The 24,721-nt window shown below is 48.6% G+C and overlaps 1 protein-coding gene across 1 annotated transcript in view; it reads left to right on the top strand.

Annotated features, from left to right (window-relative positions):
* The first annotated feature begins 362 nt into the window (after window positions 1–362).
* Window positions 363–24,721, top strand: part of IGFBP4 (insulin like growth factor binding protein 4) — a 324,466-nt gene continuing 300,107 nt past the window's right edge. Inside the window, exon 1 of the mRNA XM_078645512.1 lies at window positions 363–904. Within this exon, the coding sequence (XP_078501638.1) occupies window positions 565–904 (340 nt within the window). The 5' untranslated portion in view covers window positions 363–564. The remainder of the gene's footprint in view (window positions 905–24,721) is intronic.

The raw sequence follows: 24,721 nt of genomic DNA, 5'->3' as shown, positions 1-24,721 counted from the left end.
TGCTCTCCCTCTCTCCGTGCTTCTCTTCCTCTCTGTGCTGCACTCCCCCTTTCTCTGTGCTTCTCTCCCTCTCTGTGCTGCTCTCTCTCTATCTGTGCCCCTCTCCCTGTGCATATCTCCCTCCGTGTTTCTCGCCCCGTGTTTCTCGCCCCCCTCTCTGCCTCCATTCTTCCCTTTCTCGCTGTCCCTCCTTCCTTGCCACTGTCTTTCTTTGCCTTCCCTCACTGTCCCTGAGTCTCTCCTTCTCTGCCTATCTCCTTCCCTCATTCCCCCTCCCCCCTCCCTCTGCCGCCTGGCTGCTCTGAGATGCAGGGGGAGTGGTCGGACTTCAGTATAAAGTCCCGGAGCTGTCAGTCTGTCCTAGCTCTGTAGGTCCCCTGTGCCCTCGGTGCCCGCATTCGCGCTGCAGTGTGCCCCGGATCAGACCCCGCGCCCCCTCTTCGGCCTCAGAGTTCCTTCCTGCTTGGACACCCCACGCCCTCCTCTCTCCACCTTGTCCCCGTGGAGTCATCTCCCCTGGCAGTCCGTTATCACCCTACAACGCCCGCTCGGACCCCGGCCGCCATGGGCCCGCTGGCCGCCCTGCTGCTCCTGGCCGCGGCGGGGCTCTGCCGAGCCGAGGACGCCATCCACTGCCCGCCCTGCACGGAGGAGCGCCTGTCCCGCTGCCGGGCCCCCGGGGGGTGCGAGGAGCTGGTGCAGGAGCCGGGCTGCGGCTGCTGTGCCACCTGCGCCCTGGGCCGGGGTGCCCCCTGCGGGGTCTACACCCCGCGCTGCGGGGCCAACCTGCGCTGCTACCCCCCTCCGGGCACCGAGAAGCCCCTGCACACCCTGATGCACGGCCAGGGGCTCTGCACGGACCTGTCCGAGGTGGAGGCCATAGTGGAGAGCCTGGAGCCCACAGGTAAGGGACCGTACCCCACTGCGCCCCACTACCTTCTAAGGGTATTCAGAGGGCACAAGGCCACAGGTAAGGGACCCGTACCCCACTGCGCCCCACTACCTTCTAAGGGTATTCAGAGGGCATAAGGCGACAGGTAAGGGACCGTACCCCACTGCGCCCCACTACCTTCTAAGGGTATTCAGAGGGCACAAGGCCACAGGTAAGGGACCCGTACCCCACTGCGCCCCACTACCTTCTAAGGGTATTCAGAGGGCATAAGGCGACAGGTAAGGGACCGTACCCCACTGCGCCCCACTACCTTCTAAGGGTATTCAGAGGGCACAAGGCCACAGGTAAGGGACCCGTACCCCACTGCGCCCCACTACCTTCTAAGGGTATTCAGAGGGCATAAGGCGACAGGTAAGGGACCATACCCCACTGCACCCCACTATCTTCTAAGGGTATTCAGAGGGCATAAGGCGACAGGTAAGGGACCGTACCCCACTGCGCACCACTACCTTCTAAGGGTATTCAGCGGGCACAAGGCCACAGGTAAGGGACCGTACCCCACTGCGCCCCACTACCTTCTAAGGGTATTCAGAGGGCACAAGGCCACAGGTAAGGGACCGTACCCCACTGCGCCCCACTACCTTCTAAGGGTATTCAGAGGGCACAAGGCCACAGGTAAGGGACCGTACCCCACTGCGCCCCACTACCTTCTAAGGGTATTCAGAGGGCACAAGACCACAGGTAAGGGACCCGTACCCCACTGCGCCCCACTACCTTCTAAGGGTATTCAGAGGGCACCAGGCCACAGATAAGGGACCGTACCCCACTGCCTTTTAAGGGTATTCAGCGGTCAAAACACCACAGGTAAGGGACCCCTGCACTTCTGTGCCCTCTGCCCTCTATGGGCAATTTTAGATCAGAAGACCACAGGTAAGGGGCTCGTACCTCCCTGCGCCCCGTACCCTCTAAGGTTATTCAAAGGTCAGAAGGCTACAGGTAAGGGACCTGTACCCCTCTGCACGCAGTACCTTTTAAGGGTATTCAGCGGTCAGAAGGCCACAGTTAAAGGACCCGTCCCCCAATGTGCCCCCCCCCCCGTACCTTCCAAGGGTATTCCGAGGTCAGAAGGCCACAGGTAAAGGACCCGTACTCCACTGCGAACCCGTACCTTCTGGGGTTTTCAGACACCAGAAGGTCACGGGTACGATAGCACGACCCCTCGAGCACCCATCACGCCCCTCGAGTCAGGGAGTCCCCAGAGCCTGCAGCCCACCGGTATGAGATCCCCCCCTTCCCGCCCATCCATTAGCTGGAGCCCACCGGTATGGGACCCGTGCCACCTCCTTCTGCCACCCCACCCAGCTGAGCCCAACGCTTTTCTATCCCCCCCCCCCCCCCCCGCACACACACTGCTGCCCACAGGTAAGGTAAGGGACAGGCACCCCGTTGTCGCCTCTCCCAGAGCCTGCAGCCTACTGTAAGGGGTGAGTCCCCCGTCCTTTCTTGCGAGTGTCGGGGGCTCTTCAGTTCCAGTAGGACATAGGTCAGAGTCGTGGGGGGTTGTCAGTCTTGAGGAAAGGGAGCGAAACATTACCCCCGCGCCACACCCCATACATGGCTGGGACCTCTGTGCCTGCAGTGCACACATTTCAGGTCCTTTAGCCACACCCGGGAACAGAACCTAAGTAGCCCCCGTCCTTACCCGGTAAGAGGACTTTTGAGCCTGCAGGTGCCCGCGGGCGGGTGAGCGGGGGGTGGGGGCGAGCATTCTCTGCCTTCGCCTTCTCTCCCCTGCAGGGTCGCCTCAAACCTCAGAGGAGACCTAGAGACGACACCCCTCTCTCCCAGTCACCCCGCTAGGGGGTCCCCGTCCCACGAACCAGATGTTAGTACCCCCAGATAACGAAGCGCTCTGGCTTTTACCTCCCAGTTAATGCCCCATCTTCGGCACCGGGCTATCTTGCTACTTAGTGATGCCAACCTTCACCTCCCTGCCACCCATTTGCCCCCGCTTCCACCCCCTCAACCTCATCGCTTCTGCCAGGTAGGACGACCCCACCCCCAGGACTAGGAGATCTTACGCTCTGCAAGCTACAGATATCTCCCTTTTCATCCGCTTCCCTCAAGTTGGTAAGGGTGGGGGTGCTGCCACCTTTTGTACCATGCCACCCTAAGGATGAGGGCCACCCCGGTACCTCGCCCGCATCCTCCCCACTCTTCTACCCCTGGCATGGTTGCCCCATCCTGCCTGGCCAGTGGGTCCTGCTCCTCACCCCCTTCCTCCTGCATTTAAAGAGCGAGACCCTCATGACATTGGAAGCGCCTGCCCCCGCAGGTAAAGGACCCCCCATCCCTCAGGAGCAGGAGGGGGCTCGGACCTCCCTCGCCTGCCAGCGAGATCCCTCCACTGCCCGTCAGCTCAGCTGGAAGGGTGGCTGAGCACTAGGTTCTAAATGTATTTTATTTATTAGATTTTATGTGGCGCGTACAGCGGTGTCAGAGCGCTTTACAATAAAGGCAAGTAAAATGTGATCAGACATTACAGGTAACATTGTAGAGGTGACAAGACATATAACTCTTACAGTTACGCACAGTGATTGTTACATATTTACAAAATAGAGATTCACTAAAAATTCCACATTGCAAACTAAAGTTGGAGCGATTCTAATAAGATCTTACCGAGTTATCCATAAAGCGCTGCCTCCGTGGAGGTTACGTTTCTAAGCTCTGTAAAGCCCATTTAACTCTGAAAGCAAACCAACATATCAGTGTGCAATTATGTTTGTAATTGGTTTTGTCTTTGTTTATTATGTATTTAGCAGAATAGGTTGCAAAGCAAGAAAGGGCACGTATGACGGAAGAGGTGACTGACGCTGGAATCTGGGGACCACGGTTCGATCCCCGGCTCCGGCGGCAGGTTAGCCCAGCACCATGTGACTCTGGGCAATAGCTCGCTTAATCTTCCCGACGGCCCCCAGCGCCTAGAGACCCTTACGGGTGATTGTGCGCTTTACAAATGTGGACTTTACTTTATGTAACAGCATTTCTCCTTCAAGTGCACACTGAGCTGGCCAGCTTCTAAGCGCTGGGAACTACTGTCGGTTAACGGGGAACAGGTGGAAATTGGACCGCCTGTCGTTGCCCTTTAATTCACTTTTTACCTGAAAAGGAGAAGCGTTATTATTATTTAGTGAATTTATAAGGCGCAGCAGCAACCCAAAAAGGGTGTCCTGGAGCCGGGGCAGATCAAAGACTGTGTAACAGCTTACAGGATTACTGGTTAAAAAGCCAAGGGGCATATTATCAAGGGAGTTTATCTCCGCTTTTTTGGCTTTAAAAGCCAAGAAAGCGGAGATAAAATTATCTCCCTATTATCTAGCTGTCGCTAACACCAGTTAGCGACAGCTAGTAGGAGATAGCGACCATCTTGGGCCCCGCTTTGCATGTCAGTGATATTTATCACTAATGACATGCAAAGTGGGCGTGCCAAGATGTTAGCGACTGGAAACAGTCGCTAACATCGCTATCTCCTATTACCAACTTTTGGAGATATTCGCGCTATGCGCGAATATCTCCAAAAGCTAACACCTGCCCTGAGCAGTTCTTAGCCATGTTATCCAATGGGAGGTGGATAACATGGCTAAGAGCATTAGCTCGATAATGCATGAATATCGCTGACTTTTCAGGTACTGAGGGGCAGCACCTATTTTGATTTTGAACATGTAGCTCAGGGCTTTGAATTTGATTCGGTTCTCCACCCTGAGCCAATGCAGGTCCCGTAGGTGGCCAGAGACAGAGGTGGCCCTAGGAACCCGGCAAAGTAGTCTAGCGGCAAAGTTCTGAACCATCTGCAGCCTACGAGTCACATCCTTGTTGGATCCTAGGTAAAGAACATTACCGTAGTCCAGTCTTGAGGTGATTAATGCCTGGACTACTTAAAGCGTTGAGATTTCTAAATCGAAAGGGCCATCTGAAAAGAAACTCCTGTCTCAAATCATCAACGCCTAGAAGTGTCCATAGAAGTAGGTGATAGTTCAACCTCCGTGGGAGTGATACTGGTAGAGCACGCAAACCCCTCCTGGAGGGCTTCACGCAGCACTCTGATAATACACGGAACCGACAGGACCCCACACAGCAGAGAGGAGGGGAGGGGTGGAAGAGGGATGTCCCAGTGCATCAGAACAGTCACAACCCTGCACAGCAGAGAGTAGGGGAGGGTGTCCCAGTGTATCAGAACAGTCAGGACACCGCACTGCAGGGGGCTCGGCTCTAGATCCAGGGGGTGTCAGTACAGCTTCTCCTAGATGCGTCACGTTGTAAAGCCCTGCGCCAGAAGGAGGCGTTCCATCCTGGGGGCGGGGGGGCGTTCCGGCGCAGGAACGCCTCCCAAAAGTGGCTGAGTGAAATCTACAAGATTTCACTCAGACACTTTTGGGCCCATGCTGCGTCAAAACCCTGCACCTGCTTGAAGCAGGCGTAAGGATTTCGACACAACTCCAGCAATGCTTCGCTTTTACGGCACAGATGTGTGACGCATCTGTGCCGTTTTTGCCCCATGGTGCACCGCATTGTAAATGCGGAGCATCCAGGGTGGCGGAGGTGCGGCGCACAATTACTGGCACATCCCTGCTGATATGCAGGGATGCACCAGTTATTGTAAATCTGCCCCGTAGGGACAGATTTACAAGCCCCCTGCGCCTCTTTTATGCCACCGTTGCGCCACTTTTGTGACGCAGCGGTGGCGCAAAAGATGCGCCATGGTGCGGGGTATTTACAACGTGACGCATCTCTTAGATGCGTCACGTTGTAAAGCCCTTCGCCAGAAGGAGGCGTTCCATAGTGGGGGGGGGTTCCGGCGCAGGAACGCCTCCCAAAAGTGGCTGAGTGAAATCTACAAGATTTCACTAAGTCACTTTTGGGCCCATGCAGCATCAAAACCCTGTGCCTGCTTGAAGCAGGCGTAAGGATTGACGCAGCATTGCTGGAGCTGCGTCACGCTTGCGACGCAACTCCAGCAATGCGCCGCTTTTACAGCACAGATGCGTGACGCATCTGTGCCGTTTTTGCCCCATGGTGCGCCGCATTGTAAATGCGTCGCATCACGGGTGGCGGAGCTGCGGCGCACAATTACTGGCACATCCCTGCTAATATGCAGGGATGCCCCAGTTATTGGAAATCTGCCCCTCCGTATCCTGGATGACTGTCACCACCTTTGAATATGACGTAATAGCTGTTAGTTTTGTGAGTAATAAACCGTGCCCAGATCCTGTTAAGAACATTATTGTTTTCAAAGAGAAGATCCTTAAATGGGGTTGTGCACATGCCGGTAAATCCGACGGAAACCCAGTGTACAATTTCTCACCTTGCACCATTCTATTTTTATTTATGCACATTATGCAGCACATTGAAGGCCTAAACAAGTGTATCAGAGCGCTATACTTGGAGTATGATTTGTAAAAACCTCTACAGCTTTACAGGAGAGTAAACTTGCTAACATATGGAGTACAGCATACTTCCTAATTAAAACTTTTACATTGCGGTCTTTAGTAAAAGTTTTTTCAACAGTGTGACTGTGTCGTGACTGTGCTACACATCTTCATTGGCATTTGGGTGCCCCTGAAAGCAAGCTTCATATGAGGTCATCGTAAAATATACATTGCATGCAAAAAGGATTTCAGGATTCACAAGTTTTAAGCACTTTAGGCCTGACAAGCGCCATATAAGACAAACACAATTGCTAAAAACGCTTTGTACCATTTAATTGTAGATGCAGTGCCATTTTCATCAACAGCAGCTCGTGCTGATACATTCAAGCATAGTTGGGGTAAATATGGGGGGGTCTGCGACGAAGCTAGTAAGGCTCCCCTGAGTTCAGGTAGTGCGGGCTGCCTCAGATAATCCCTGTTGCTCCACGAGTCACTCGAGTTATTTATTTCAGCCTTTAAGCCGCCCGGAGACTTTTCTGAGCCAATGCTTTTGGCACAAAGTAGTAAAGAGCTGATATGAAAGCGTGGTGCAGCTCGGGCAAAGGAAGGCTGCTTTAGGCAATTAAAATAGCTTATCTGGGAGACAGTGTGCTCAGGGCTGGCCCTGCAGCCTGCGATCCGACGAGAGAGGATGAGTGGTTAGCAAGCGTAGTATGGGATAAGGTCTATTTATTTATGCATTTTTATATAGCGCGGACTTTACCCGAAGGCGTCGGAGCGCTTCACATTAGGAACAGAAATGAAACATAATGAGAAACATTACAAAAGAACAGATTGCAAAAACATACGTTACTTACATAAGGTAATAGTGACAATTGTGAGCAAACAAAATACATGAGGTAGTAAAAACTGTGAGCAACCAAAAATACATGAGGTAGTAAAGGTAATAGTGACAATCGTGAGCAAACAAAATACTTGAGTAAAGATTGTGAGCAACCAAAATACATGAGGTAGTAAAGGTAATAGTGACAATCGTGAGCAAACAAAATACTTGAGTAAAAATTGTGAGCAACCAAAATACATGAGGTAGTCAAAAGTGCATAAGAGGAGATGAAAGTGACAAGTGTGCAGTTATAAGAGAAAACAGAGTATAATTAGAGGTATAGTCCTGCAATAGGTGCTAGACACTCAGGCTCAGGAACAAGCGTTACGTGGGCAAGGTGGCACTTGTGCAAGTATCAAAGGTAAAGACATGTGAGAGGTAGCAGCCGTGTGTTGCAAGGGCAGAGTGGTGTGTGCATGTTACAAAAGGGCACCGAACACCAGTACATGGAAAATACTGCAAAAAGGCAGACCCTCCAATCACAGGCATACACTGGGAAGGCACTTCCATGGACATGGAAAGTAGAAATTATCAGTAGTGGGAAGTCTTCCTCACAAATAGCAAGAGGACGTGAGTTACTTTTGGAGGTGTCTCTGGAGGAGGAGAACTTTGAGGTCCCTTTTAAAGGCCTGGGAGGAGGCGGTGGTCCGGAGCTGAGGTGGAAAGGAGTTCCAGATTTTCACTGCGTTGCCTGAAAAGGATTGGGCCATTGTTCTTTCCTTCTTGAAAGTGGGAGGTTCAAGCAGTAGATTCTCTGCATTGCGTGAACGTCTAGAGCCACCAGAGAATTTCAGTTTATTCGCCAGGTAGCTGGGAGATGAGGAGTGCAAGGCTTTGTGGGTAATGCAGGCAGTCTTGTAGATAGCTCTAGCCTCGAAGGGAAGCCAGCGGAGGGTGGATAACATCGGCGTGATGTGATCGCTTCTTTTGGCCCCATAAATGAAACGAGCTGCTGAATGGAAGACAGACTTAAGTGGGGACAGGTGAGATTTGGGGAGGCCAGTAAGTAGAGAATTGCAGTAGTCTAGTCTAGAGAGGACCAGCGATTGCACCAGGGTTATAAGGTCCTGCTCCGGGAAGAAGCGACGGATTCCCCAAAGAAGGCGCAGTTGGTAGCGAGCAGATTTTGCAATAGAATTGATGTGGGGAGTTAGATTGAGTTTTTTGTCTAGAATGACACCAAGGGATTTTGCACTGTCGACAATGATGGGTTTATTGTTTAGTAGATTCATCTGATCCATCCATGATTGAACCGGGGGAGGAGAGAGTGAGGAGGAGAAGAGGAGGAATTCAGTTTTGGAGGGATTCAGAATCAATTGATGAGTTGACATCCAGTTTTGAATGGAGTCAAGAGTAGATCTTAGGATGGAGAGATCATGAGTGGAGGCAACCTTGAGGTAGAGTTGAGTGTCGTCTGCATAGAGATGATAGTGAATCCCAGATTTGCTTAGGAGGTTTCCCAGTGGTTCTAAGTAGAGATTGAACAATGTTGGTGCTAGTATTGAGCCTTGGGGAACACCTTGACCCACCGCCACAGGAGAAGAGAGACTGTTCGCTATTTTGATCATTTGAGATCTGTCAGAGAGGAAGGATGCAAACCACTTAAGCACAGTGCCCTCCATGCCCATTCTCTGTTGAAGAATATTGAGGAGGGTGTTGTGATTAACAGTGTCGAAGGCTGCGGAAAGGTCAAGGAGAATTAGCAGACAGGACCCCCCTGAGTCGAGTATCCTCAGCGCATCATCAACCACTTGCAGAAGGGCTGTTTCAGTGCTGCAGTTTTGGATGAAGCCGGACTGACAATTGTCAAGAAGATCATTGTCCTTGATATGACGAGAGAGTTGTTTTGCTACACATCTTTCTGTGATCTTCGCAAGAAAGGGAAGGTTAGTGATGGGGCGGAAGTTGTTGGGTCATTCGCATCAGCAGTGGGCTTTTTAAGCAGAGGGGTGACCTGCCCAGTTTTGAAGGAGACAGGAAGGGAGCCTTGCCAGAGGGAGAGGTTGATCAGGGTAGTCCAATAGGAAAGGGAATGGGTATAGAAGTCCAAGGCAATGGCACTGGGGATAGGGTCAAGAGAATGGTTGGAGGGCTTTGTTTCCCGTATGCACTTGAGAAGGGCATCTTCAGATATGGGGTCAAAGCTCTGCCAGATGGCTAAGGATTTGCGCTCCTCTGGAGGTGTAGGATGAGCAACCTGATCCACAAGTGCTTTCACTTTTCCATCGAAGAAAACAGCGAAATCCGCTGCTCTCTTTGAAGAATCCTCCACCTTGGAGGTTGGGGGAGAGCAGCTCAGAGTCTTGATGAGATCGAATAGTTTTTTGGGTCTATTTTTGGCGGAGTCAAGGAGGGTTTTGAAGTGCGTCGCTTTCTCAAGGAAGATGTGTTTGTGGTACTTGTCTACGGAAAACAACACAAAGTTGCAAAGTTTTATCCTTTAACACTTTGCGTGAAAATGGTGATTTTTGGCAGCAGTTTATGTCGCAAATACAGAACGTACATAAAAAACGCTGCATACATTTGCCATTGTTTAATTGCAGTAAATATTACTTCGCAGTGCAGTGAAAATTGTTTCGCAATGCACGGAAAACTTTGCAATGGCAAACTAAAACCAGAAAACGTTGGTTGCTTCGCAAATCTTAAAATCATTAACTTTTCCTGCGTAAAATAGTTTGTAAACCTCTAATTAATGCATGAATGCGTGGGAGAGAGACTGGGATACCCACGGCGTCTGGGCACTCTGAAGCAGATGTTATTGATCACTAATGATGCCATTTGTGATGTTATCAGTGATGTCATTTATTTGTGGGGTCCCGAGCAACGCGTTGGAGATAGCAATCTTAAACATTGAATTTAGGGCCCCTTCAAGACAAACATCTTTATGTAAAAGACATCTATAGCCTAAAAAAGCAAGCTAGCCCTTCTGTGAAGATTGGTGATTGAAGAGTGATCTTTCACAATCAAAAGGTGAAACTCATTTGACATGACGATAGAGTATTCAGGGGTATACTATGAATTGTCTCCAACATAGTGGGTAAACTGACACAAATGATTGATAAATGCTACAATCAACAGCCTCAATTTCTACCAACTTTTTAAGTTTCATCAAGTTCCAGAGTGTGGCACACCAAAATGAATCGATTGGTACCATATGATATAAGAGCTAACAATAATGTGAAGCCAAGGAGGGTATATGATCATTAGTCAATTTCGAATATAAGTAGGTTGGTGCACTTCTGTGTATAGATTGCAGAATGGCTACATAACACTAAGACATGCTTTTGTACCACTACCAGCTGTCTTCAGATTCAGCCATCTGATGAGGCTTATCAGTTGACGTAAGGAATCAACTGCAGTTGGAACATGCTCGCAATCGAACAAGGCTATAAGAGCCTGTTCTAGACCATGGGTTTATGTTATTAAGAGGTTGTTTTTATAAATCCTGAGCAGTTTTAAGTTCATAGGGCCTGATTACAATGTCGGTTGGTAGGGCCACTGTGTTCTCATCGTAGTCGGAAAAGACAGATGCAGTCATTTCAGAATCGGTCCTCCCGACACTGGGCACTGATAAGAAGTTTTTCGACCGATGCGATCCTTCGACTCCGGCAGGAAAGTCTGACCGTACCGGTGGTGGAAGGGGCCAATGGAGACAGACAGCTGGGCAGAAAGCCACTCCAACCGTCCTCCCTATTACAACGCGCCTGTCAGGCCATCCAAGGAAGGCGGTTAAACCGGCTCGTCAGAGATGGCGGAAACAGAGGGACAGGCAGCCCAAACTCAGCTCCATGCACCTCTCGGCGCCATGGATCCTGTCTTACAACTTGCTGCTGCTTTTCCTCCTCCTTTACTACAAAATCTGGCACCGTGGCGAACCCTGCCACTACTGCTGTATATGAAACTACCAGCCCGTCCCGACGTTGTCCGGGTATGAATTGCTGCTGCCCAGTAGTATATTGTTTTGTAGGATTTCGTTTTGATAGCATTTCTTATTTGTGACAGGCCTTTGAAACGCTCCGATTCACAGTGCACTGCTGATGCACTTAAGAGTGCGCGTTCAGTAGTGTGTGAACTCGAGTTTCCCTACTTTATTTTTCCTTGCAATATTATATAGCGCAAACTCAACAACATGGCATGAGCACAATTTACATTACAGAAGAACACATTCATTTGTGGTAGGCACGGGGAAACAAAGCGATTTGCCTGGAATCACAGGATGTTGAGCTGATGCCGAGATTCGAACGTAGCTCCACAGCTCTAAAGTTCGCAATTCTAGAACTTGTGGCGGGAGGTGTGTCTAAAAGTGTATGTCGGTGCTGGCCATCAATGAGAGAGACCTGTGCATTTTTCAAATCGGTGGTGAAAAAATATGAGTATGTTGCTGGAGATGTGGGCCGCCGTGCCACCAATGTACTTACCGGGGGAGGGTAAACACCCATTATTCCGTAACTTTCTTTCCGCATACCATCACTCCGCATACTTTCATTACGAAAGTACCATGACTCCGCAATGCCATTATAACGCATGGCATTACATTTTATATGCTTTTACCACGCATACATTTACAACGAAATTCATTGTAAATGCATGAATGGTAAAAGCATGTTTTTTTAATGTTTGGATAAGGTAAGTATGGGTATAGGGGTATATGTTTTGGGGTACTGAGGTATATGTTTTGGGTTGTTTGGATATTTTAAGGGTTCAGATATAGTTTTGGGTTATGGGGTACAGGGGTAGTTTCAGGGTTTAGGGGTAGGTATGGGTTTTGGGGTACAGGGGTATTTTTAGGGTTCAGGGCTAGGTTTGCGTTTTGGGGTATAGGGGTATTTTTAAGGTTCAGGGGTAGGTTTGGGTTTTGGGGTACAGGGGTATTTTTAGGGTTCAGGGCTAGGTTTGGGTTTTAGGATACAGGGGTATTTTAGGGTTCAGGGGTAGGTTTGGGTTTTGGGGTACAGGGTTATTTTTATGGTTCAGGGCTAGGTTTGGGTTTTGGGGTACAGGGGTATTTTTAGGGTTCAGGGGTAGGTTTGGGTTTTGGGGTATAGGGGTATTTTAAGGGTTCAGGGCTAGGTTTGGGTTTTGGGGTACAGGGGTATTTTAGGGTTCAGGGGTAGGTTTGGGTTTTGGGATACAGGGGTATTATTAGGGTTCAGGGCTAGGTTTGGGTTTTGGGGTACAGGGGTATTTTTAGGGTTCAGGGGTAGGTTTGGGTTTTGAGGTACAGGGGTAGTTATAGGGTTCAGGGCTAGGTTTGGATTTTGGGGTACAGGGGTATTTTTAGGTTTTAGGGATAGGTTTGGGTTTTGGGGTATAGGGTATATTTATAGGGTTAAGAATGGGTTAGTGTTTAAGGGTGTTGGGGTATTTTAAGGAGTAAGGGTGGGTTATGATTATGGGGTGCAGGGGTATTTAAAGGGAGCAGGGTGGACACCCAGAGCTGGAATGTAAAGAACCTGGGAAGAAAAAACAATGAAATATTGGGCACAATGCTCGCTTTTCGTTTTGGGTACAGGGGTATTTTTAGGGTTCAGGGCTAGGTTTGGGTTTTGGGGTATAGGGGTATTTTTAAGGTTCAGGGGTAGGTTTGGGTTTTGGGGTACAGGGGTATTTTAAGGGTTCAGGGCTAGGTTTGGGGTACAGGGGTATTTTTAGGGTTCAGGGCTAGGTTTGGGTTTTAGGATACAGGGGTATTTTAGGGTTCAGGGGTAGGTTTGGGTTTTGGGGTACAGGGTTATTTTTATGGTTCAGGGCTAGGTTTGGGTTTTGGGGTACAGGGGTATTTTTAGGTTTCAGGGGTAGGTTTGGGTTTTGGGGTATAGGGGTATTTTAAGGGTTCAGGGCTCGGTTTGGGGTACAGGGGTATTTTAGGGTTCAGGGGTAGGTTTGGGTTTTGGGATACAGGGGTATTTTTAGGGTTCAGGGCTAGGTTTGGGTTTTGGGGTACAGGGGTATTTTTAGGGTTCAGGGGTAGGTTTGGGTTTTGAGGTACAGGGGTAATTATAGGGTTCAGGGCTAGGTTTGGGTTTTGGAGTACAGGGGTATTTTTAGGTTTTAGGGATAGGTTTGGGTTTTGGGGTATAGGGTATATTTATAGGGTTAAGATGGGGTAGTGTTTAAGGGTGTTGGGGTATTTTAAGGAGTATGGGTGGGTTATGATTATGGGGTGCAGGGGTATTTAAAGGGAGCAGGGTGGACACCCAGAGCTGGAATGTAAAGAACCTGGGAAGAAAAAACAATGAAATATTGGGCACAATGCTCGCTTTTTTTCCCGTAATCTACTGCCCCGCATACGCCCACGCCCCCAGCAAACGTCCCCAGCACACGATATGAGACATGGCATGAAGGGCGGAACGTACCACACGCCCCCAGCGTTTGTTACGCCCCCATCACACGCCCACAGCACAACGCAGACACGCCCACAAGGGACTACTTTGCTGGCACGGTTCTTTTACCTTTTAAATGTATATGGTGGGCGTCTGCATAGCCTATGTCCTTCTGCTGCAACTGCCCTTTCCAACCCTGTATTGGGTGTTGTGATTGGTGCTGTGGTTCCTGAGATTACCCGCCTCAAAGGTTTGGGCTTTCTCTTTATTATATTAGTATAGATAGATCACTAACTTCCTGACCAAATTGGTCGGAGCTGAAAGCTTCCCCACCACATTGGTCGGAATTGATGTTTTTACGACCTCTGCGGTCTGAGTTTTCCAGAGCATGTAGCGTAATAGGGTCGTCGGTTAGTCCCCGGCCGGCGATCGGATTTTTCCCGCTACCACGCTGGTTGGTCGGCTTTTCTGACCGGCATTGTAATCAGGCCCTTAGTCTTTGCAGATGGTCATATCCAGTCCCAGTCGCTGAGAAAGATTGAAAAATAAACTTTGATTGCGATAGGATTTTATCACCGCTTTGTCCAACTGTAAAGCTTTTGCTTTGAGTAATACCCAGAACTCCTCATGGACACACAGCCTTCCTATGATCCACGCCATACTTAGGCATGTCAATAACGCAGACTGAGCACTGCTAGCTGGAGATCCTCTGCTAACCTGGTTTATTTGTTGACTTCTCAACAGACTTAGATGGGATCAGGAGAATCAAGATGCTATGCTGGTAGACAAGGGCTGCAGTCTGTCTAATTCAGATGACTACTTATCTATGTAACATCAGATGGCTTCATGCTAAACCATGAAGAGCGTAGTTGTTAAGGAGACAGAGTCTCCGTGAATAGTAAGATGAACGAGGATGAGTGCTAGCAAATGTCTTGGATGTTTACACATCAGTGCTTTGATGGCAGAACTGGCAAGGTCTACATTTTTGTCCTGTAAGATTGTATTGTGCACATAACTTCTGTACTATATACAGACAATGCTGTAATCTGTGATTATTGTAGCCCTGGACTGCAAAACAAGTCAAATACTTTACATAAATATATACAATGCAATTAGGGATTAATCTGGATTATGTCTAAATAGAGGTGGTAAAAATGTATGGAGACCTTGGTGTCTTCTGGGGCAGTGTTTACTTTGTGAAAATGTAGGTGCTGGTGCCCTTTTAAGGAGGCCACTGCAGCTTGCACCACCCATTGCCCCTGCTATGCTGCCAAAAACAGAACCAACACAACTATTAACCATCACACTCTTACAAGTGCGACAGTTTAGCCTATTCCAGCCCCCAAAGCCATAGGAATGGCTTGGGTGGCAAGTATTAGTCAGTTTTGAGGTGTATTGAATTAACAAACAACTGTAATGGTGCTCGTATTTAAATTAGACAAACAGTGCAACCATGAGACAGACTACCGCCGCTGTTGACAATTAAGATGACCAGAAACCACCAGCTCAAATTAAGCCCTGCTCTGGGGGACACGTGATCTGGAGGCCCTTCTCCAGGGCTCATTGCAAGAGGGCTGTAAAGTGGCCTGGAATTAATCCCCTCACAAAGTTGCTTCATCATCAGCAGCTCTGGGTGGTGGAAACTGCTGCAGGATCACAAACTGATACGGGGGGGGGGGGGGTCCCATGAGAAATGGTGAATTACCGGTAGAGTCGGAAATACCACACCTGATCCCATAGTTATTCTTCTCCGAATTTACACCCGGGCATTAAGTGTCCCTGTGGGACTTGTAATCCAGATGGGTTGGGTAGCTGCCGATGGAGACCCCATTAGGATGACTGGTGCTCCCATAATCAAGCCCCTGGAGGAAGAGAATAGTTTTACTCTTGTCAAGAGTAGGAGAAGATAATATCTACGGTCAAAATCGAGAAGGAGAAAAATTAGAGGGGAGAAAGCAAAATTGGATCCATCCATGGGTGCCATTATTATTTCTGTGGAGCAAGAATACCCTTGCAAGAGCACTTTTGCATTACCTTTACTCATGCACAAATGTTCACCCGGTACCTAAACATATATTTAATGTTTAAACACGTACACATTTTAGTGAATGAATGAATGAAATAATATTTATTCGACAAGAACTGACATAAAAGGACATAATAAAAATATCAATACAATAAAACATTTAAAATAGTCTCAAAGATTGATGTAACATTACATTTCGTACAGTAGCAGCATACTTTGTTAGGTGCAGTCACCGTCAAAACACAAGCTGAAGAGCATAAAATCTTTTAAAAGCCTTAGGATCATGGAGTCACACAATAGCAGCATTGTTCAATAGACACAATCATGGTCTGTCATACAGCCCAGGGAGCATAAAATCTAAAAAGTCCTAAAATCATACAATCCTGTATTCACAGCTCGAGATGCTAGCTCAGGATCCAGCCGTCACATCATTGAAGGGGGTTAGCTCTTTTTGTCTACATCTCCACATTTGAGTATTCCTGGAAAGATGTGACAGTTGCAAGAACACATTCTGGAATTCCTTTAGAATTCTTTTGTTTTTAAAAAGCCAGAAATGTACTTGCAATATCTAAGAGGGTAAATGCCTGTCTTTATTTGTGAACTGAGCCCACTGTAGAAAGCTAAAATGAGAAGCTGGCACTGACAGGGACATTCTTCTTTCATTGCATGTGCCACCTTGCAGATATCTCTTCAAGCCCTCATTGGTACCTCTGCTTGACAGGAGCAAACTCTGCTGGGTTAGTGCCCCTGCTGGCAGCGACTGTGTGAGCAATGTTACTTAAATGAAAAATGCTAACTGGTTATTAAACAAAATCTGAGTTACAGAATCAGGGATTATGGTATAGCGATTGATTTGCTTTCCCTATCCATGAAAAGGAATTGTGCCTTGCAGCGTGAAATGTGTATGTACAATCTTGTTCGGCATCACATTGAGGTTCCGCTCCAATCAGTATACTAGATGTCCTTGTTGAATTTTCAATTAGGAGTTGCCCCTTTTTAAGTCTATCCTAGGCAGCGTGCAGGCGCTGCTCTGCTAGACATGCTGTATCTACTGTATCGGTTAAAGGCACGCCCATCACTTATGAATGATTCCTTCCTGTGCCTTTCAAAATGTGTTTCTTTTCAGTGGTGAATTGGCTGATTTTTCCCGCCTTTTGGTGTATTTGTCACCCCATGGCGACTGCCCCTTTTACGTGTGTTATTTCTCCTGTATGCGTTTGTTGTTTTCCAAGGACTATTTTCTTTTTGTTTACTTTGCCTTGCTTCAGGATGAAGCAACCACTCCTAAGCCAACACTTTACACTGAGGGCACTTAAAATTTTTACTTTCCTCCCCCTCATGTGAGATCGCACTGAGGGCGCAGCCGGCTGAAGGCATTTTCATTTTTATTAACCTGTTTTTATTACCATGGTGCCCAATTCTAGGGCCGCCATGCGCATAACTTTATGTGGACGGGCGCTGTGATTTATGTTTCATTATGGCACCCAATTTTATGTTTGCAAAGCCAATAGCTGCAAACGCGAGACCTACTGCATTGCAAATGCTTGTTAGTAAGACATTGTTGAAGCTTGGGCTGGGATCCCCAGAGCCTCTGTCCCTTATGTGCTCAGCATCTCTATCTTTGGTACTTAATGTTTGAGACTAGTTGTTTATTATAAATAGTAAAAAGGAAGTGGGGTGAATTAGAAACTTAATAATTAAGGAAAGACAACTGTTTTAATTAACTTAAAATAATTTTATCAACCAACTGGCAATATGCAGGGGGGTGGCAATTTTCTATAAATCATACGCTGATTTCGGCTTAGTTGTCCAAATGTAATATGCAGAATCACTATATTTATAAAACTACAATCAGGAGTTTTGCCAATAAAAACAAAGGTTCATTGTATAAAACCACATGCTAAAAACCATGTGATCATAAATAGCTGTCCATGTGGTCATACCCACTCAGATGTGTCACTGCATAAAGGCACCAAGGGCCTGATTCACAAACCTCTTTCTATATGTAGATGTGGCTTGCTTCTTTTAAAGATGGGAATTACTCCTGAATATGCAGACCTAATTCATAAAAAACTTTATGTGAGTGGTTGTGTCATAATCCAGGCTCAAATGCATCTTGCTCACAATCCAACAGAGTAAAACATGTTTATTGATAGAACAAGCATTTGCAATGCAATAGGTCTCGCATTAGAATAGTTTGAGCTATTGGTATTGTAAATTACATATTTTTTATTTATGTGTTGGTTTTGAAAATAGCAAAATTAATAGGTTTATCATTTACAATGCCAATAGTTATAACTTTCGCAAATGTGACACCTATAGCATTTGTAATGCAATATGTCTTGTATTTACGTGACTTAGATGTATTGATATTACCAATAACAATGGCTTTTAATTTTTAAAATAATTAATACTTAAATAAAAGTTCTTGTAATTTACAAATGGCAATAGCTTAAACTTTTGTAATAACTTTTGTGAAGATTATGTTCAGTGTATTTTATTGTGACGAAAAACCAAGAACAGAAGTGAAATATTAACATCTATTTGAATCAGTTGTTGTTAAATGGTTGCATAGATTGATGTTGTGGTGGCGACGAGTGATGCTGTGGCGGCGACGAGTGATGCTGTGGCGTTCAGTGATGCCGTGGCAGCGCGTAGTGATGTTGTGGTGCCCCTGAGTGATGCTGTGGTGGTGCTGAGAGGGAGGGCGATAGATAGATAGAGGGAGGGCGATAGATAGATAGAGGGAGGGCGATAGATAGATAGAGTGAGGGCGATAGATAGAGTGAGGGCAATAGATAGATAGACAGATAGATAGAGTGAGGGCGATTGATAGATATAGATAGATAGATAGATAGATAGATAGATAGATAGATAGATAGATAGAGTGATGGCGAGAGATAGACAGATAGAGTGAGGGCGATAGATAGAGTGAGGGCGATAGATAGATAGATAGACAGAGTGAGGCCGATAGATAGATAGATAGATAGATAGATAGATAGATAGATAGATAGATAGATAGATAGATAGATAGATAGATAGATAGATAGAGTGATGGCGAGAGATAGACAGATAGAGTGAGGGCGATAGATAGAGTGAGGGCGATAGATAGATAGATAGACAGAGTGAGGCCGATAGATAGATAGATAGATAGATAGATAGATAGATAGATAGATAGATAGATAGATAGATAGATAGATAGACAGAGTGAGGGCGATAAATAGATAGATAGAGTGAGGGCGATAGATAGATAGATAGATAGATAGATAGATAGATAGATAGATAGATAGATAGATAGATAGATAGATAGATAGATAGATAGATAGATAGATAGATAGATAGATAGATAGATAGATAGAGTGAGGGCGATAGTTATATAGAGTGATGGCGTTAGATAGACAGATAGATAGAGTGAGGGCGATGGATAGATAGAGTGAGGGCGATAGATAGATAGATAGATAGATAGATAGATGGTTGTTTGTGTGGTTGTGTGTGTGGGGTTGTGTGTGTTGTGTTTGGGTTTGTGTGTCTGGTTGTGTCTGTTGTGTTTGGGGTTGTGTGTGTGTGGTTGTGTGTGTGGTTGTGTGTGGTTGTGCGTGTGGTTGTGTGTGTGCTTGTGGTTGTGTGTGGTTGTGTGTGTGGGGTTGTGTGTGTGTGGTTGTGTGTGTGGTTGTGTGTGGTTGTGTGTGGGGGGTTGTGTGTGTGTGGGGTTGTATGTGTGTGGGGTTGTATGTGTGGGGGGAGTTGTGTGGGGGGGTTGTGTGTGTGGGGGGAGTGTGTATGGGGGTTGTGTGTGTGGGGTTGTGTGTGGGGGGTTGTGTGTGTGGGGTTGTGTGTGGGGTTGTGTGTGTGGGGGGTTGTGTGTATGGGGTTGTGTGTGTGGGGTTGTGTGTGGGGGGGTTGTGTGTGTGTGTGGAGTTGTGTGTGGGTTGTGTGTGTGGGGTTGTGTGTGTGGGGTTGTGTGTGTGTGGGGTTGTGTGTGTGGGGGTTGTGTGTGTGGGGGTTGTGTGTGTGGGGGGTGTCTGGGTGCGTGTGTGTGGGTGTGTGTGGGGGGGTTGTGTGTCTGGGGGTGTGTGTGGGTGTGTGTGTGTGTGTGGGGTGTGTGTGGGGGGTTTGTGTGTGGGGTTGTTTGTGTGGGGTTGTGTGTGTGTGGGGTTGTGTGTGGAGTTGTGTGTGTGTGGGATTGTGTGTGGCTATGAGAGTACAGTAAACTTTGTTTAACCAGCAAAAATACTGTGCTATGAACTGTCACAAGAAGGCACTAGTGCACCCTCCTACCTTCAAGAGGATTAGGTTAAGACCCATGACTTGCAACTAGTGAAGAATGTGGGCCTGTGCTCTCAGTGCAACAAGTCAGTGGCACCTCGCTCGATCCTATAACGTAAAAGCAGCATGGGACCTCTGTGCCCAGATGCAACGGACCGATAGTACAAGGATGATGCCACCAGTGTGAAAACGGAATCTAGCTTAAAGTGTTTAACTGGGGAATGTTGTGTAACCAGCCACATCCATCCTCCCAATAGTAACTAGCACCACCTATTTAAAACGAGATGATCCCTTGATGTGAACCAGATGGAAAGAAGAAATAAGTAGCCTTCCAGGGAAACTCCCAGCAGCCAGCATTTAGAACCTGGTGATATGCAACCATTTCAGTAGACTGATGTTCGTAAAGCTAAGGTCTTATGTTCCTATCCCCATTTGTTCAATTATGTGAAATATTTTCCAAAAAAAGCAATGAACAAATTAGAAAAGCTAATAGCTAGTGTGGTTCTTGTTTATGTCGCCATGTGCACAGTCTCTGTAAATGTTACCTTGCAGAATAGGTAATGATTAACGCTGATACTTATGAGAACTATATTACAAATGTGGCATTTAAAACAAGCGATTTGCCAAATATCACACATTTTCGTGAAGATGGTCAGCCGGCACTAGGTAGGTCTCCCCTCGCAGGAGGGACAGGAGAGGGGAGGGAAGTGTCATCGGCCGAGCTCACAACGCATCTTAATTAACCACAACATGTGGAAGAGTCATTGTGGCAGGAAAGGGAAGCAACAGGTCGTACTGAGCTCCCCCGAGGGAGGGGGGAAGAGGAAAGGGAAAGAAAGACGCAGAGAGATCAGGGGGAGAAGTGGGCAGAAGGTGAGGCGGGGAGAGGAGCCAGGAGAGTGATTATGACGGGGGAGAAAGAACATGAGAACGAAAGAGAAAACAAGCATTGAAAATGCAATAGGTCTCGCAATAGAAGAGTTTGACCTTTTTTGTTTTGCAAATGGATGAGTGGCGTTGCGTGGATGAGTGGCGTTGCGTGTGTGTGAGTGGCGTTGCGTGTGTGAGTGGCGTTGCGTGTGTGAGTGGCGTTGCGTGTGTGAGTGGCGTTGCGTGTGTGAGTGGCGTTGCGTGTGTGAGTGGCGTTGCGTGTGTGAGTGGCGTTGCGTGTGTGAGTGGCGTTGCGTGTGTGAGTGGGGTTGCGTGGATGAGTGGGGTTGGAATGCAATAGGTCTCGCATTAGAAAAGTTGTAGTTATTGGTCTAGTAAATTACATATATTATTTATTTTTTGGTTGTTAAAATTGCTAAATTGATGGCTTTGTCATTTACAATGCCAATAGTTATAACTTTTGCGAATGTGACACCTATAGCATTTGGAATGCAACATGTTTTGTATTTACGTGACTTATATGGCAGCTCTTGTCGTTATGCCACATCTCTAGAGAGCAGGAGAGTGCAGCAGGGGAGAGGGTGAGGGTGAGGTGTTGAGGGTGAGTGAGGGTGAGTGAGGGTGAGTGAGGGTGAGTGAGGGTGGGTGAGGGTGAGTGAGGGTGAGTGAGGGTGAGTGAGGGTGAGTGAGGGTGAGGGTGAGGGGTAGAGGGTGGGTGAGGTGTTGAGGGTGAGTGAGGGTGAGGGTGAGGGTGAGTGAGGGTGAGTGAGGGTGAGTGAGGGTGAGTGAGTGTGAGTGAGGGTGGGGGTGAGTGAGGGTGAGTGAGTGTGGGTGAGTGAGGGTGAGGGGTTGAGGGTGGTTGAGGTGTTGAGGGTGAGTGAGGGTGAGGGGTTGAGGGTGAGAGGGTGAAGGTGAGGGTGAGTGAGGGTGAGTGAGGGTGAGTGAGGGCGAGTGAGGGCGAGTGAGGGCGAGTGAGGGTGAGTGAGGGTGAGTGAGGGCGAGTGAGGGCGAGTGAGGGTGAGTGAGGGTGAGTGAGGGTGAGTGAGGGTGAGGGTGAGGGTGAGTGAGGGTGAGGGTGAGGGGTAGAGGGTGAGTGAGGGTGAGGTGTTGAGGGTGAGTGAGGGTGAGGGTGAGGGTGAGTGTGGGTGAGGGTGAGTGAGGGTGAGGGTGAGTGAGTGTGAGTGAGGGTGGGGGTGAGTGAGGGTGAGTGAGGGTGAGTGAGGGTGAGTGAGGGTGAGGGTGAGTGAGGGTGGGTGAGGGTGAGTGAGGGTGAGTGAGGGTGAGGGTGGGTGAGGGTGAGGGTGAGGGGTAGAGGGTGAGTGAGGGTGAGGTGTTGAGGGTGAGTGAGGGTGAGGGTGAGTGAGGGTGAGTGAGGGTGAGTGAGGGTGAGTGAGTGTGAGTGAGGGTGGGGGTGAGTGAGGGTGAGTGAGTGTGAGTGAGGGTGAGTGAGGGTGAGGGGTTGAGGGTGGTTGAGGTGTTGAGGGTGAGTGAGGGTGAGGGGTTGAGGGTGAGAGGGTGAAGGTGAGGGTGAGTGAGGGTGAGTGAGGGTGAGTGAGGGTGAGTGAGGGCGAGTGAGGGCGAGTGAGGGCGAGTGAGGGTGAGTGAGGGTGAGTGAGGGTGAGTGAGGGCGAGTGAGGGCGAGTGAGGGTGAGTGAGGGTGAGTGAGGGTGAGTGAGGGTGAGTAAGGGTGAGGGTGAGTGAGGGTGAGGGTGAGGGGTAGAGGGTGAGTGAGGGTGAGGTGTTGAGGGTGAGTGAGGGTGAGGGTGAGTGTGGGTGAGGGTGAGTGAGGGTGAGGGTGAGTGAGTGTGAGTGAGGGTGGGGGTGAGTGAGGGTGAGTGAGTGTGAGTGAGGGTGATTGAGGGTGAGGGGTTGAGGGTGAGTGAGGGTGAGGGTGAGTGAGGGTGAGGGTGTTTGAGGGTGAGTGAGGGTGAGGGGTTGAGGGTGAGTGAGGGTGACTGAGGGTGAGTGAGAGTGAGGGTGAGTGATGTGTTGAGGGTGAGGGGTTGAGGGTGAGTGAGTGGGAGGCTGAGGTGTTGAGGGTGAGTGAGGGTGAGGGGTTGAGGGAGGGTGAGGGTGAGTGAGGGTGAGGGTGAGTGAGGGTGAGGTGTTGAGGGTGAGTGAGGGTGAGGCTGAGTGAGGGTGAATGAGGGTGAGGGTGAGTGAGGGTGAGTGAGGGTGAGGGTGATTGAGGGTAAGTGAGCGTGAGGGTGAGGGGTTGAGGGTGAGTGAGGGTGATTGAGGGTGAGGGGTTGAGGGTGAGTGAGGGTGAGGGTGAGGGTGAGTGTGAGTGAGGGTGAGTGAGGGTGAGGGGTTGAGGGTGAGTGAGGGTGACTGAGGGTGAGTGAGAGTGAGGGTGAGTGATGTGTTGAGGGTGAGGGGTTGAGGGTGAGTGAGGGGGAGGCTGAGGGGTTGAGGGTGAGGGGTTGAGGGAGGGTGAGGGTGAGTGAGGGTGAGGGTGAGTGAGGGTGAGGTGTTGAGGGTGAGTGAGGGTGAGGCTGAGTGAGGGTGAGTGAGGGTGAATGAGGGTGAGTGAGGGTGAGGGTGATTGAGGGTGAGGGGTTGAGGGTGGGTGAGGGTGAGTGAGGGTGAGGGTGATTGAGGGTGAGTGAGGGTGAGGGTGAGGGGTTAAGCATTGGCATAGCCAATAGGTCTCGCTTGTGGGACCTTATAAGTATTTAGTTACAAGGATATTGTGCTGCAAAACAAAATACTTATAAGGTCCCACAAGCGAGACCTATTGGCTATGCCAATGCTTGTTTAGTTCCTTGTGATTGTACGGCAGCGGAACCCTTAGATGGCAATAATTTTTTATTGTCTTGATAAGTTTGATAGCTATTACACATTTGTATGAAAAATATAATTAAATGAATAAAATATGCTTGAGGCAAGATTGCGGCTGTGGCGTGGGCTGTGTAGGCAGCTCTGACCTTCTCTCTCCTGGTCGGTGGTTTATAACGGTTTAGGGAGGGGAGTGCTGTATGTTTTTCCGGTGAATCAGCCACTTGGTGATTTGGTGAGACCGAGTATCGAATGCAAGAAGGAAGGCGGAGATCTTCGACCTGCAAAACTCTTCTGCGGCTTGAATTATTTTGTTTGAAGTCAAGACGTCAGAACGCTAATGCAGAAGCCGCGGCTGTTGCGGTGGTGCTGTGAGTGGGTACACATTTGACGTAGCTTGAACCCACAGGAGGATTCGCGGTCGGAACGGTTGGAACGGTTTCGTATCTTGCTGAAATTGAAAAGTGACTGTAAACCGGCTTTTGTGTTAAAGAGACGCCGATAAATGTTGAATATAAGAAGAAAGATTTGCGATTTTTATTTAAAGGGCAAAAAAAGAAGAAAAAACTACTCTGTGGATCAGCTTTAATTTGGTATCTGCCTGTGAGTGGTGACGCCGAGATATCGTAAAAAAGTGGACTGGAGTAGAGTAACATCGGTGGTGGTGCTGTGAGCAAGCACGACCTGAACGTGGTTTAAAGCAGGAGATTAAACGCGGTAAGCTTGTGCAGAAACAGATGCTGGGCAGTTGGCTACTGACTCGGTATAGGGCTCCATTCTGGCAGCTTCCTTTTTGCTTGCTGGGGTATCGGCTTGGAGTAAATCGTGGCAGAGGAGGAGCCACGCGGAAACAAGACGGAGGGCATTGCTGTGGGGAGGGGGTGGAGGAGAAATGCACACGGCGGGCAGGGGAGGGGGCGGAGCGGGGAGAGCGGCATGTGGGTGTGAAGAAGCCGGGGGCCTTTGAAGTGAAGCTAAGCTTCACTTCAAAAGGTGTCGGAGGAATGCGGCTGAGGGAACAGACGGCGATTGCGGCTGAGGGAACTGATGTGCACGCGCTTTTAAGCTCAATGCACATGCGCATTGAGCTTAAAAGTCACGGGCACTGCAAGGAATCGCCACGATTCCTTGCTTGTTAGTTAAAGAGTGGTTAAGCCGCAATAGGCTCGCAAGCTCGATGCGCATGCGCATCGACAGGCGAGACCTAAAAAGGAGCAAAAAAACAAGGCGAAAAAA

The sequence above is a fragment of the Lissotriton helveticus genome, chromosome 5_1 (assembly GCF_964261635.1).
Source record: "Lissotriton helveticus chromosome 5_1, aLisHel1.1, whole genome shotgun sequence".
Taxonomy (NCBI): Eukaryota; Metazoa; Chordata; class Amphibia; order Caudata; family Salamandridae; genus Lissotriton; species Lissotriton helveticus.
Note: the sequence above shows the minus strand (reverse complement) of the source record. Positions and strands in the feature narration are given on the sequence as shown.